Here is a 14,045-nt window from a genome sequence, read left to right as displayed (position 1 = left end):
AGCAGGGATTTCCCATGTAGTATAGGTCAGAATTTGAAATATGTTAAGTCTTCCTCCAAAGTCTATATTTATATCATAGTAAGTTTGACTAGCATTTCTGTCACAAACGTGACAGAACTTTCGGACGCGTTCCAGTTCTACTCTATAGCTTTTAATAAATAACTCTTCATGATAAGCCTGACTACCAAATAACTAAAGTAACAGCCTGCCACTTCACTTGTAGGCAATATAGCGTTGGTTTTGAACTTGTCATGGTGTCAACAGTAGGAGATCCTGGTTCCTCTGGCTTTCAGAAAAAGAACAGCGGTGACTACAGGTAATAGCTCACTTAATGAAATCTTAGAGGTCAGAAACAATATTTCTGATCTATCTTAACCAGCGGTTTCTTTTATCACAGGTGTGGATTTTGCTACTTGGAAGTGGAGAACATAGTTGCTGGAGTTTACAACATCATCCCCACCACGTTCCTGCCTCAACAAGAGGGTCCCTTTTTCTTAGATTTTAACAGTGCTACCCCTCTTAAGGTATCACAGCTTCAGTGAGGAGACAGATCTGTGCATTACTGGTTAAGGAAGTAGTTAAGACCTATGCTACAGCCTGAGAACAGGTGACTCCACCTGCATAAAAGAAAATTGCACTCTGAGTAATAGCCAACAGCATGGAGCCACAAACTTCTCAATTAATTGCAGTAGACAGTTACCTGTGGTGTTGCTGCTCTGGTATTAGAGTGAGCACTGTACAACAGGCTTGTGAACAGGCTAAAATGCTTATACAAAAATGAACAAGACCGACTTTATTCAAAATTTTCACACTTCCAATCAAAACCTGTTAAGAGAAAAACTAACATTGAAATTTTCTTCTCCTCCACTACAGGGTATATGGGTTTAAGATTTTATTCTGAAAAGTAAACCTGTAAGAAAAAAAATATTCTTGTGTATTGCGCTTATTCAGTTTCAGGACCAAAAAAGTAGTAAAAGCTGTTTGTGCTGCTGTACTGAATGTTTCCAGAGTTGAAGCAGTTCTCCCATCTAAATGGTGACTTTACCATTGCCGAGCATGTAGTATTCCATGCTGCCACTAACATCTTCAGTTTATCTATAATATGTGCATAGGAGTAAAGCAAGAGGAGCCTATGCGAGGACTTGGGGAGTGTTCCAGCTTTAGCTATTTCTAAGAGAAAACTGATGGCTTCACTCATATTGCAGGTACTTTCAGAGCTGTTATTTCATATCTGTATTACTTTAATACATAATCATCTTACAACACAAGGCAGTCTATGGCTAGTCCTGTTAGCTTTAAGAACTATTGTTGATACAGATCAGCATTAAAATCGGGGAGAGTTAACCAGCAGTAGAATACATGCAGGATAACATGCCAGCACACCTAGCAGGGGGTGAAAGGCTTTCATCCAAAGGTGCACTGTAAGATTCTCTATCTACTGAAGTAGTCTCACTTATTGATGCTAGGAGTTAGTGAACTAACCACCACCAGTATCCTGGCAAAGTAATATTTTATCCCTGTCATTTTTCTAAGTGCTAAGCATAATAGGAAGGATCACCTAAAACTCTTCCCCTGTAAACTATACCTGCAACTACTGTGTTTGGTAATCCAGTAGTACGTGACCACCTCTTTTAAAAGGTACCCTTTTATATTACGTTTTCTTTTACATTTTTTGTTTGTTTTTGAATAACCAAATGGCAGACATGTAACTTCACAGCATCTGACAGTTTGGGAGAGAGGGTGTCTTTAAAACAGCCCTAAGATGTTCTTTGTCATTCAGGTTTGTTTGGCAGTTCCCCAAGAAAAATGGTAGTTTTCATTTATTTTTGAAGCACAGGTGCCATTTGGAAATTAAGGAACTGAGCACATGCTACAAGAGTACCAGAAATCAGTGTGCTAAAATTATTCCTATAGAAGTCTGCTATTGCCCCTGTCTCAAAAGTACAAGATCCTTTTGTGTCATCTCCTTCGTTAGGCAGCTGCTTGACAAATGCCTAGCTTGAAAAGAACATTGAACACTCAGGGTTTTTTTGACTGCAGTTCTCTCAAAGACCATCTAGGTTAGGAAGTTTGCAACAAGTTTGTCACAGTGCAACAACTTACCTTCTTTTGCGGAACAGTTTCTGATTATTGTAACAAATCAGCACAGGAACAGCAGGCTTTTGGGAGGTAGTCAGGTGCCTCAAAGACTGTTCTCTGCTACAAAATTAAATTTTCATTTACTTCACAACATTTTCCCTATAAACGTGTGTTAAGTTTTTAGCTGAGGCTGAACCAGAGTGGCAATACAGTCTTGCATGTATTTTATCAGCTACAAAGTTAAAGTTACAGAGGTAGTTAAGTAAGTCATCTAAACTGTGTCTATTTTGACAGTACACAAGGCAGATGCCAACAACTGTCAGCTTTCAGAACAAAGTACTTGCACATCCTCTGCTGCTTGAGATCAAGCCAGTAAGACTTGTCTAGGGTAAAAGCTGTAGTTCTTCTGTAGTTAGCGTCTACTCTGCAGTAAGCTTTTTTAGATAACCAAGCACAACTGAGTGCCAAAACTTATGCTGATAATTTGAAGATGAAACAAGCATGAAACTTAGCTTCCATACTGTACCACAAGTGTATGTTTAGTACATACTGCATTGTTTGCAGAAAAAATGAAAAATAAGGAATGTACTCACTTTCCGAATGCCAGAGAGAGGCTATTTCCACAAGGCTACAATAATACTTCGTCACAATAGTCAGTGAATTGGCCTCATCCCCATAACTGTAAAGGATTTAAGCTCAAGGATCATTGTCCTTTATAAAGCAAGTCTTATTCAAGTATTGCAGCCTAGCTAATCTGCTAGAAAACCATTGTTGTATGTTTCCCTGCATACATAGGAATGAGAACACTCAGGTACAAAGGAAATAGACTAGCTTTTATAAGAATATTTCCTCTTAAGTTTCTGGTTGTGACAAAGTAATTTTGGAACAACATTTTCTTGCCCTTTTTTCTTACAAAAAAAAATCATTCTTACGATTTATTCTGCTGTTTTCTGTCTAAATAGCTACTGCTATCATTTTTTCCACAAATCCTGAGAAAGTTCCTTAAATTATAATACAGACTCAATATGTAGGTTGAGCTTTTCTTTGTCCTACACTGCTTAGTGATTTTGATCCACAAGACAGAGAATATTACAAGCTGAATTAAGCACTGAAATGTTGCATAGCAAGACTTCTACAAAGAAATAAGGTCTGTGTGTGCAAAAAAATTGAAATAGCTACACAATAACAGATCAGATTGTTAAAAAGTCACATCACCATACTTCCAGTTAGACAGTTGTGTCATTCTTGACTCTTAAGTCTTCCCTGCCTGTAACCATGCAAGTCAAGCTTTTAAACATTAAATGCAAAGCTGCTCAGAATATACCAGCAAGCATATAGCACCCTTCAGTTGTTTGTCACACCCTGTACTGTTCTGATCATTACCTAAGCTGCAGAACGATGGGGATAAATGACAAAATGAAAGCCAGTTGCTACAGGTGCTTTAAGAGGATTTACACTTTCTTTGCTTCACTAAGGCAAGACTACTACAAAGAAAAATTTTTTTTTTTGCTTTTCTCTGCATCCTGGTGCTGAGGGATACCTGGAGAGATCCTCTTCAGAAGTTTTGACATAGTCCTTATTTATGCACTGCAAACGTTTTCCACATATTTTTTTAACCCTATCTTGAAGCTCCATGCAGGATACATATGCTGCTGTTCTATAGCTCAGGGTAAGATTTCCCCTGCAGTTTTTTTGTTTTGTTAGGAAGGCATGGAGTTAGCCCTTAGTTAATCCAATCCATCAGTTCTCAAAGACTTGCTGCGAGTTAGTACATGGATGAATAGTATCAAACAGCTTGTATCCCATCTGCCCCAGGATCCTAAGATTCGGTCCTAGTTCTCCAATGCAAGTTTCATGTACTTAATTTGTACAGCAGTTCTGCACCTGACCATGCCATAAATAAAGTGTTTGAATAACCAGTTATTTTGAATTAATTTTGTGTACGTAGAATAGCAGCGCTTATTATTTAGTTAAAAAAAGGACATTTAAATGGTGTGATAATACCAAAGAGTAGTAGAATTCCTGGATTCACATTTACTTTATAGTACATTCTCACTTCAGGACAACTAAAGTGATCACATACATACACTTTAATACATCAGAGGCTTATTTTTATACCCACGAAGGCAGCTACCTTCATGTTACACTTCAGGATTCTAACAGAAAAGTAACCAGAAAGAGCTTGTTCATCTGCCTGTATTCCAGAGTGATGTAAGTTCATTTAAGTTTGTCATATTTATCATTATGGCCTTTATGGAAGTTCAAAATAAAATGAGTTTTCCTCTTAATTTAATAGACGTGTAGTTCTGCCTGTTTGCTTGCTCAAGTGTAATTTTAAGTGCAATTTATTTGCTAAGTACTGGGGTGGCCAAGGGAAGACGTCTGTAACACGTTCTTTTATATCATGCTTCTGCAAGATTGGTAAGGTAAGGCATCTTGGTTTCCACACCCTTTCCTACTTTTTCCTTTCTACCATACTGGAAGCGGAACCCAAAAAATTGGGGTGTTTGCAAGGCAGTACGTAGAGTTCTATTTTTGTATCTTGTAGAACTTCAGATTAATCATTCCACAAGTGCAGGGTGCTTGGGTTTCTAGTCAGAACTGGAACTGTGAGAGGGAATTTGATAGCAAGAGAGGTTTTTTTTTTTTTTTTAAATGGTAGAGGTAGGCTGGCAGGTTTCCAAAAGTAGGTATTCAACCACAAATATATCTGTTATTTCTCCAACTATATGCAGCACAGACAATAGCTTAACTACCAAAGTAAAAATATTAATACAATGCAACACTTCTGTACTGCTTTTTATTTCAAATTTAATACCGTCCGTCCCAAGTTTTTCCCGAGTTATGGTTACATCTGAAGTTGGAACCACGGACTTCCTTCCTAAGCATTTATTGAGCTGAGAAATGCTACTGATGGAAGACTTCAGCCTTTAGATCACTGGAGCATGTAGATGCATATCTGTTAAAAGGCTCACCTTACTAGCTATAATGTGCTGAATCTAATTTTTCTGAAAAAAAGGTCTCCTTACCTTCAATTCTGCATAGCTTTATAGCAAACTTCAGCAGTATTAAATACAGAGGTGTTACGCAATGTAGAATAACCTTCCTCTTTTCTGCATACTAAGGGATTTTTGAAAACTTGGCTAAACCTCCGGTTTTATGGAATTCTGGATACAAAGTGAATCATAGATAGAGGGATTTGGAAAGCTGGAAGGAGGTAACAGTTGTTCACGTACTACAAAGGATTTTTAGTATCAGAGCTAAGTGATGCTTAGCACTTGAGATAACACTTAGCTTGGACAGACTCAAAATGAAATGTGAAAAACAAATGTTTACTGTAGTGTGAAGAATTTTACATTAACTTTGAGAATAGGTACACAAGCTGTGGCAGGGACAAAATACAACAGGACTGCAAAAACATAGAATAGAAAATACTTTGGGCAATACTAAAATTCCCATCAAATTAACAATATAAACTAACATTTTAGATAAAATGGTGCTTTCAGAAATGCTTAGCCACCAAAACTTAGAGTCCTAGGATTTTTTACTACCACTTATTAGCATAATTACCGGATACTACTACTGCCTAACAGCTGCTGGCAATACATGCCCGTGCCCTTCCTAGTTTTATTGAACACTTTCTTTAGGGCATACTAAAATCTCAAGTTCCTTTAACAATTATAAAACCCCACACAGTACAACCTACAGAGAAATTTAAGAACACATGGTCAATCTACACTGGCAATTCCTTCATGCATATTTTAAGGGTGCATCCCTTATCATAACTGTCCTGAACACATCTATGACTCCCATTTTCGAGCAATAACACTTAAAGTGCTGCAAAATAATACTTCACTTCTCAGGGGAGGGGAAGGGGCCAATCAACTCTTTTTGGTCACTGGAATCACCCTTAGAGTCCAAGCCAGACTTCATAAGGTGGCTAAGAAAGGGCCTATCACTGCTGAGTGTTACCATCCTGTTTCTTTCTCTTACGCCAATTTTTAAAGGCATGACTAATCTTTATCCTTTCTGTGAGCACCAAGGGAAGAGTGAAGGCTTTTAGACCCACACATGCAACAGCTTTCCTGTATACAAAATATTTCTACAGTTTCAGCATAATACAGACAAATACAGATGTTTAAAGAATATGCCACTTACACTCAAAAGATCCACTGTATCTAAAGAGCATTTCAGTCTACAAAACTGAAGCCAAACTGCTCACTGCAAATGTCTGGCTTGGATTTCAGACCCTACTGGCATGAATCTACACAGGAACATTACTCATTATTGCTTCAGCCAGGCTGCTACAAAACAATTTACAAAGTCTGTGAAATATGAGCACAGCTTAAACGTTTGACAACTTGTCTGGCCTACAAAGGATTTACTGAATAAAAACTTCAGCCCTCAACATCAATTAGACTTCTTAGTGCAGTTTTAAATTCTTAGAGTAAACGCTTAAGATTTGGCATGTATTATTGGCACAATGTTCTTCAGACACTTAGAAGTTCATGTATAAATATTTATACTCCCATTAATCAGGATAGGGCACAAGAAGGACTCAGCCAATCTGGGCAGCTTTTCTGCCTGCGCATATTCCCTCTTTGATTTTCATGCACTGAAGGGAGAGCTGCTTCATTCGGTTATCCAAAGCCAACCCCTCAGCGGAGCTGCTCCTGTTGCTGCTCCTATTCTTGTTCACTCTGTCGCTTGTCTTGTTTTCAGCCCCTTCTGCCCTATCCCCTGCAAAGAAAGGATTAAACTAGATGTTAAACCCAGGTTTCATTCTGCAACTTAAGGTTCAAGCGGGTGGGTGCCTCTGCAGCTTCCTTTGCCAAAGCGTACAAAATTACAGGAGCAGGAGCAAGATGTTAAGTAACTGAAGTTGGCCTTCCAAGCTGCGCTCATCTTGTGCACTGCATCGGCAAATTACAACGTAAACAGACTTAAATTGGAGTACACAAGAGCAGTGGTAATCCTCTAGTCTGAATTTGTCAGCAAAGGCTTGCACAGCCACTGCATTAAGCGGTTCCTTTTGGCACCTTATTTGATTTGTTCTGGAAAGCAGGATTTTCAGCAAGCAGGACAGCAATTAAAAAAGTAAACTGAGATTTTCCTCGAAATAAATATACCATCAGAATCCCACTGCTCATTTATTTCCTGAGGAACCTCTAACCCCATTGCTGCACTGAGACAAAGCTGGGGAACCTCCCCAGCTAGCAGATGAGTAGTTAAAAACAAATTTTAAATGTCATCATTACTGTGGGACGAGGACGTTCGAGAACTGCCTTCCTCAAGGAGGCAGCCAGTGGGTCAGAGGCTCAGCGAGCTTGCAATATGCTTAGGGCAGCTGAGAGGGTTTTCCTGCTCCCTTTATAAAGCTGAAAAACATTGGCCCAGGGCGTATCCAGCTGTGCGTACCTCGTTCAGCTTCACATTCAGGGGATGACGCCCCGCTGCATTCACTTCGGGGCCCGAGGACAGGAAAGACCATCCCAAACTCGGAAAGGGAGACAGGACTGGGCAGATCCAGGCTTCCAGGTCGCGTTGCGGGAGGAAACTGAGCAGGCACCTCGCAGGGGCTCGTGGGACCAGAGCTGAAGCTGGACACTGACTGAGTTTCTGAATCTTCTTCGGATACAAAGCTACTGCCGTTGTCATCCTCAAACACTTCCGAAGCCACTGCAGCGTTTAAAGAATACGCCAATTAGCAAACCTATCTCTCCTTTCCAGGATATTTCAGTCACTCAGTTTGGCATCTTCTGTACATACATGTACTGCTATCCCACTCTAGTAGTTTGCCCCCCTTGCAAAGCCTTAATCCAGCATTTCATAAGTAGATCACGAAGGCCTGATTCTACCCCATTTCCAGAGAAAAGCTGTGAGGACCAGCAGACCCAATATGATATGCCCTGCAAGACCAAATCAATAACTACTACTCCTTATTCTAAGATGCCCTTGGTTTTTTACCGTTCCCTGTTGCCCCCTGCCCACCTGGCCTTGCCCCTGTCATCTTCTGTACATAATTTAGGACAGGGACTAGTTCACTGTGCCTGTCTCAGCCAGCAACAGCTCAAAGCCAGCAAGGATTCCTGGTTATTTACAGCACTAATCAGAAGGCAGACGTGGCAGCAGGGACAGACTACTTCCACCTTACCTTCCCACTTTTACAGTTAAAATCTAACATGAACTCCTAAGGTCTCCTTTTGGATGAGGATCACTAAATGACAACAAATTAAAAAAAAAAATAAAGCCCTAACCCACATAAATCATTCTCCCTGCTTGTGTTCGCTCGTATGTGAAATTCCAATTAGAGCAAACCACGTCCAAACTGTCCAGCTAGATTAAGCTGGAGACTCTTTGTTAGGAACAGGAGGAGGAATCTTTTAACACAAGTTCCATTTTGTGCAGCACATGCAGTGTAGGTTTTATTAAAAAATAACGTTTTCAATCTGGGCTTATTGCAGGATGGAAAGCTATGAACCAAAGACTTCTGCCCACACGTAGTCCCACTGGGACGAGAACGTTAGTTATGTGCATCAGCCTTTGCACAACAAAAGCATGTGCTGGAACCGCATAGGTCTGAAGATGTCCCACAAATAGCAAGACAGTTATAATGACCTGAGGTTATCTTCAGTTATGCTTCCTTGCAATTCCTCCTATTGTCAGAGAGGCTCAGAACCAACTTGAAAGAAGAGCAGGAGCAAAGTAGCAGTGTTAACAACAAAAAGGTTTAAAGGAAAAGTTTCAAAGCAGCTCTTCTGTTAGCTCCACAGCCTGGGGCTCACGTGCGCCACTCAGACATGAAGGGGGAAAACAGAGGCAGCTATCAGCATGGTTACTTCAGATTTCAGTCCCTTTCTACTGTATGAACTACACTGCAGAACTGACCTAAAAGGTTTCAGAAGATAAAATGGATAGCCAGCGTTATCCACCTCCCTGATGCCTCCTCTGGGGCATTTTGTGCTTGGAGTCAGTTTGTTGTGGTTTTGTTTTTAATGTCAAATCCAAGACTGCACAATGGCCCTTCCTCTCACTTGCTGTGCTTTATCGGTATACGGGGAGCAATTCAGATAACTTTGCAGGGGGTAAAAGCAAAAAAGTTGAGGATTTTCCAAGTTGCAGGAATCCTTTACTTGGGAAGGAGCACTAACATCAGCTAGCCTAGAGCAAACACAAATTACAGCTTATTTTTTATTACCACCGAAACTTGCCATACCACACAAGAGCAACTGCTGGGGGGAAAAAAAAAAAATCGTGCTGAAAGCTACAGTGTTTCACTTAACCGCAGCAGACGGAAATCAAGATATAAAGAGGCCTTGGTGGAAAACCCCCACATGTTACAACACACAAGAGCTTGACCTTTTCATGCTATTTTGGTTATTACGTCTGGCAAGCTGCTAGTCCTGCCCTGTCACAACCCAGGTCTGGGCTGGCAGCAGACACAGCCTGGAGTCCTTCCACATATGTGGAACTGTACGGTCCAAAGAGAGATGAGCTCAGCTGCCGGTCCTCGCCTAAAGCCTCAGCAGCGGCCAGGAGGGCAAACAACTGGTTACTCTGAACTAACCTGCCTGGCTGTTTCTGCCCCTATGTACTTGGCTCCTAAACTTCTTCGGCATGAGAAAACCTCAACTTGGTTGCGCCCAAGGCTCCTGGGGGGCCCGCTATGCACCAGCTTGTTTGCGGAGGGGGCATTTGTGGGTAGGCAAAGCAGCAAACCATGCCTAATTCAGGAGGACTCAACAGGTATACAGCCATGCTGAAACCCCAGCAGATCAACTGGCCCAGACACCATACTCTCTATTGTGAGGAGGCACTAGCACATCATGCGAAAACTCATGGCGTTACAGGGACCTAAAGCCAGCCCAGGTCTGCCTCCCAGCTCCTGCCTTGCAGCTGGGCTGCGCTGCGGGCAGGCCTGAAGGGCCCCAGCGCTGGTGTCTACATGGGCATTGCTGGGAGAGCGAAGGCACTGGGATCATGCAATTATGAACTCCTGCAATCGTGACCTGGACTCTTTCCTGCAGAAATGGCACTGAAATACAAACTGAACTGGGATTTGTGGGTCTGGACTGCAAGTAAATAATTTCTGCACCAGGAAGGGGGAAAAATGCCCAGCAGGGAGTAAAAGAAAAAAACGCCTGGGCCACAATCACTTTCAGTCCATCTTCCTTCTCCCAGAGCAGGACAGAAGTAAACTCACAACCCCATAGACTGCTCCTGTCTTTACGGCTCAGACTCTCTACATGCCACTGGTTATCCAGGCTAGCAGCTCGCTCAGGTGCTGCCAAGGAAGATGCGTCTGGTACAGAGCCCCAGTACCCTCCCTTAACATAACGCGGCTTCTTCACTTCCCTTGTTTGAAGCACACATGCTGTGCTAAAGTCAACATATCGACAAAAGATCCCACAGCATGAAGGAGCTTATCCTTATACGCACCCTCCACAACGTAGAGTGGGTATGAGTGCAACTGCAGCATTAGTGCCCCTGCCACAGGCCCAGGACTGCACGTACATGCGCTTGATTGAGAAAGGCCTATTTCCAAACCAGCACTGCTACCTCAGCCCAACCAGCTGAATGAGCTAATACAGCCTGCAACCACCCCAGCCAAAAGTCACTAAGAGCAGCATCACTAGCTTAAAAATTAGGAGCATGCTTTTAAGTGGATTAATTTTATTCCTTTCCTACAACACTATGAGCAATAGCAGCCATGCTAAGGCAACAGCTGATGCATTTCAACTCTTCGTCCTTTCCCTTGAAAACGAGCTATCAAAACCACAATAAATTCCTGTAAAAAAAAAGGAAGTGTAATGAGTTAACCACAGCCACAAAACAACCAAGCTGCAGCACACAGAGCAGCCCTCATCTCAGCATCTCTTATGATGCCCACAGGATACTCCCTGGCACAGGAATGCTCTGTACTCACCAGAGATGGTGTCCGACTCCAGTTTACTTGCAGACAGGTCTTCCACAGATGTATTGTTCCCTTCAGCACCCACACCACATCCTCGTGGTCCCATGGCAGTGGACCGTCTCCTCTCGTGAATCTCATCTGAGATCATCTCCAGGTTTTTCAAAGCAGTCTTATACTCTCCCTTTGCCAGGGCCAGTTTTGCCTGGAGGTCATCCACCGTTTTCTTCAGTTGCTAATGAGGAAGACAGATATTAGACATGCTTCATTACGAATGGTGGGGAAGCACCGTAGTCAGTTCTCCATTAAGCATCCAACTGATTTAGCTCTGCATAAGCAAGCTAGCACAAACCAATGTTGGTATCTAGGTGATCGAGGGTTTGCAGTTCAAGGGCATCCCAGTAAAAGCTCTGTGCTGGCACCCGGCCCAGGACGGACGAGAGTCTGGCCCTGCGCAGAGGTTGCTGAGCACGGCCACAGGGGCAGGCAAGCCAGGGGGGCAGGACGCAGCCCAAGCCTGCATCCCAAGCAAGGAAAAGGCTCTTCGAGGGCTTTTGCTGCCTGCAAAGACCTGTGGCATCTTGGGAAGTGCTAAGAAGGGCCCACACAAAAGGTGCGGGATGTACCTGGCATGCCAGGCAAAGCACGGGAATCTGCTTTTAGCCAGGCCCAGGTGGCTTAGCACCCTGCCAGAGCCTTCCTGAAATCCAGTGGCTGCCAGGCATAGGGCAACACGCCCTACTTGTGCCCTGCACTTATCCCACACACCAGGCATCGCCACTACTCTTGAACTCAGAGGTGCCAGGCTCCCCAGTTTTTTCCCCCCCCCTACACAGCAAACCTGCTCTGGTAACCGGGCAGAGGCCATATATGACAGAAGTCACTCAAGCAGAAAGACCGTATGCAATAATCCACACTGATTCTTGCATTTGAATTTTTAATGCTACTTTGCTCTCCCACCTCTGGCAGCTCCAAGAGGAAGGGCAGCAACAGGAGACCTGCAGCATCAAACTCACAACTGCCACATCTGGCCCGGAGCCATGTCCCGCGCTGTACGGAAGCGCTGGCTAAACATCGTTGCACTGACCAGAACACAGTGTAGAGATGCCCAAAAAGTTCAGGGAGCCTGCGGCTGCCGATGTCCAGCCACAAGCCCGAGTCCAGGCCATGGGCTTGACATCCTGTTTCTTCCAAACCCCAAATCTGAAGGTCACATCGGAGTGATGTTTGAGTACTACAAGCAGGTTATTTGCTCTGTTAATTCACCCAACCAGTGAACCGAAAAGAGCACCCCAAGTACAGTGAAACAGCTGGAAGCATAAAACACAAGGAAGGGAAAAAAATCCAGAGACTTCATATAATACAAGAGGTAAAGACAGTCAAATTGTTTGCTCTGTTCTGGCAGCGAGCAGCAGGGTGCAAACAGGGGATTGGAGCTCTCCTACTTCACTCGAGGAAACAAAGCCTCTTAGGCTTTTATCTTTAAAATGTGCTTAGTAAATTGCTCAAGATAAGAGGTTTTGAATGGAATTGGTTTTGTACAGAAATGTGACAGAGTTATTCTCTGAGCACTTTACATTTAATTTCAGTATTTACCATAAACAGTGAAGATGCATCTGAACTACGTACATACCTCTAGCTGGACATAGTACTTCGCCTTGAGTTCAAAATACGGTCTGCAGAAAAACAAAGAACAATTGTTACAACCGCTGGGACCAAACACAGAGTACTGGAGTGGGAGCTCTCTTCATAACATTAACATAGCTATTTTATGTTTCATTGTAATCCTGAGAGACTGCTGATCTAGATCATAAAGCACCCACGTGTGCTCTCAACTTCCCCACCACCACCACCTCCGCCTGCTGATATATCTATTTGTCATAGGACTTTTGGCCTAAATACAATTTGCAAAATTCCAGTGTTTGTAGCTGACAACAGAATTCCTTCAGGCCTAGATTCTGCAAGACACTTAAACACAATAAGCTTCAGGCATGAGCATCTTCTCCGTATCTAATTTTAGAGCTCTGAACACACGTAAATTCTCTGCAGAATCCAAGCTGTAAACTTCTCCCTGTTCAGATCTGGGGGTAGAGGGGCAGTTCCTTGTTTTTTTCAGCAAAGGAGAGAGGATGAAGGGACATTCAGAGCACCAAAGGCACAGGATTTCCCAACCGTGGACCACCAGGCACTTCCCTCCAGCTGCACGGCTCTCCATCAGTTTGCTTGGACACAGAGAACAGCATCACACCCAGCCCATCTCCCACTACAGGCGACAGAACTTATTTAAAAGGTTGTAGGATAACAGGTGCACAAAAGGCACAGTACAAAAGCCCAGAAACCATCATGTTCCAGCTTCAAAGTTTTAAAGACTGCAAACCAGCATCACCTGATGCGACGTGGGGAAGCACCAAAAGTATCGATTTGCAACTGGGCTCGCTGCCCTCCTTACCTATTGGAAGTTCTTGTGAAGAGTACAGGAGAGATGAGCGATTAGATATGTTTTTATATGAAACATGATGTTAGCTACCCTCCTTGCTTTTCCACCCTGACAGCAAGCCTTTTCTGAGCTATTAACACCACCATGCCCTGCTCAGAGTCCCACCGCAGCTGTGTTTTGGACCGTGCACCAGAGCTCAAGAAGGCGAAGCTCTGGCTTTCCTGTCCTATGCACCTTGGCAGGTTGAAATCAATATACAGTCACTAGGGTTTCCTTGCAACTAAATTACTTTAAAGCTTCTATTCTTTAATCATCCCTCCACCACCACCACCAGCAGCGCACAGGGAACGAGCTGCTGTCTGATGTTTCCAATGACCCAGTCAAATTGCACCTCTATCTTCCCTCTGCTGGGACTTAACCCTGCCAAAGGCTGCACAGATGGGCCTGCCAGACACGGTAGAACATTGCAATTGGGAGTGGGGGAACACAGCCCAGATCGAATGGTAAAAGGACTCCTGCCGCCTTATTGCGAAGCAACGGGAGTGCAGAGACGCCGGCAAAACGGTGTTGCCACCTCATTTGCAGTGTGTCTGCCCACTGGGAGGGAACAACCAGGCT

At 43.2% G+C, this 14,045-nt stretch overlaps 2 protein-coding genes across 7 annotated transcripts in view; one reads left to right on the top strand and one right to left on the bottom strand.

The window, feature by feature from the left end:
* CAPN7 (calpain 7) overlaps window positions 1–4,372 on the top strand; it is a 34,622-nt gene extending 30,250 nt beyond the window's left edge. For both annotated transcript variants that reach the window (XM_068935579.1, XM_068935580.1), the window contains exons 20-21: window positions 224–316; window positions 398–4,372. In XM_068935579.1, coding sequence (XP_068791680.1) covers window positions 224–316; window positions 398–542 — 238 coding nt within the window. In that variant the 3' untranslated portion in view covers window positions 543–4,372. The remainder of the gene's footprint in view (window positions 1–223; window positions 317–397) is intronic.
* Window positions 4,373–5,390: 1,018 nt separating this feature from the next.
* Window positions 5,391–14,045, bottom strand: part of SH3BP5 (SH3 domain binding protein 5) — a 91,655-nt gene continuing 83,000 nt past the window's right edge. For all 5 annotated transcript variants that reach the window (XM_068935582.1, XM_068935581.1, XM_068935584.1 and 2 more), the window contains 4 exons: window positions 12,624–12,666; window positions 11,006–11,225; window positions 7,498–7,758; window positions 5,391–6,819 (listed from right to left, as the gene is read on the bottom strand). In XM_068935582.1, the coding sequence (XP_068791683.1) occupies window positions 6,638–6,819; window positions 7,498–7,758; window positions 11,006–11,225; window positions 12,624–12,666 (706 nt within the window). In that variant the 3' untranslated portion in view covers window positions 5,391–6,637. The remainder of the gene's footprint in view (window positions 6,820–7,497; window positions 7,759–11,005; window positions 11,226–12,623; window positions 12,667–14,045) is intronic.

Source organism: Struthio camelus, chromosome 2, assembly GCF_040807025.1.
Source record: "Struthio camelus isolate bStrCam1 chromosome 2, bStrCam1.hap1, whole genome shotgun sequence".
In the NCBI taxonomy this organism is placed as follows: Eukaryota; Metazoa; Chordata; class Aves; order Struthioniformes; family Struthionidae; genus Struthio; species Struthio camelus.
The sequence above is the reverse complement of the archived record's forward strand: the minus strand, read 5'-3'. Positions and strand labels throughout refer to the sequence as shown.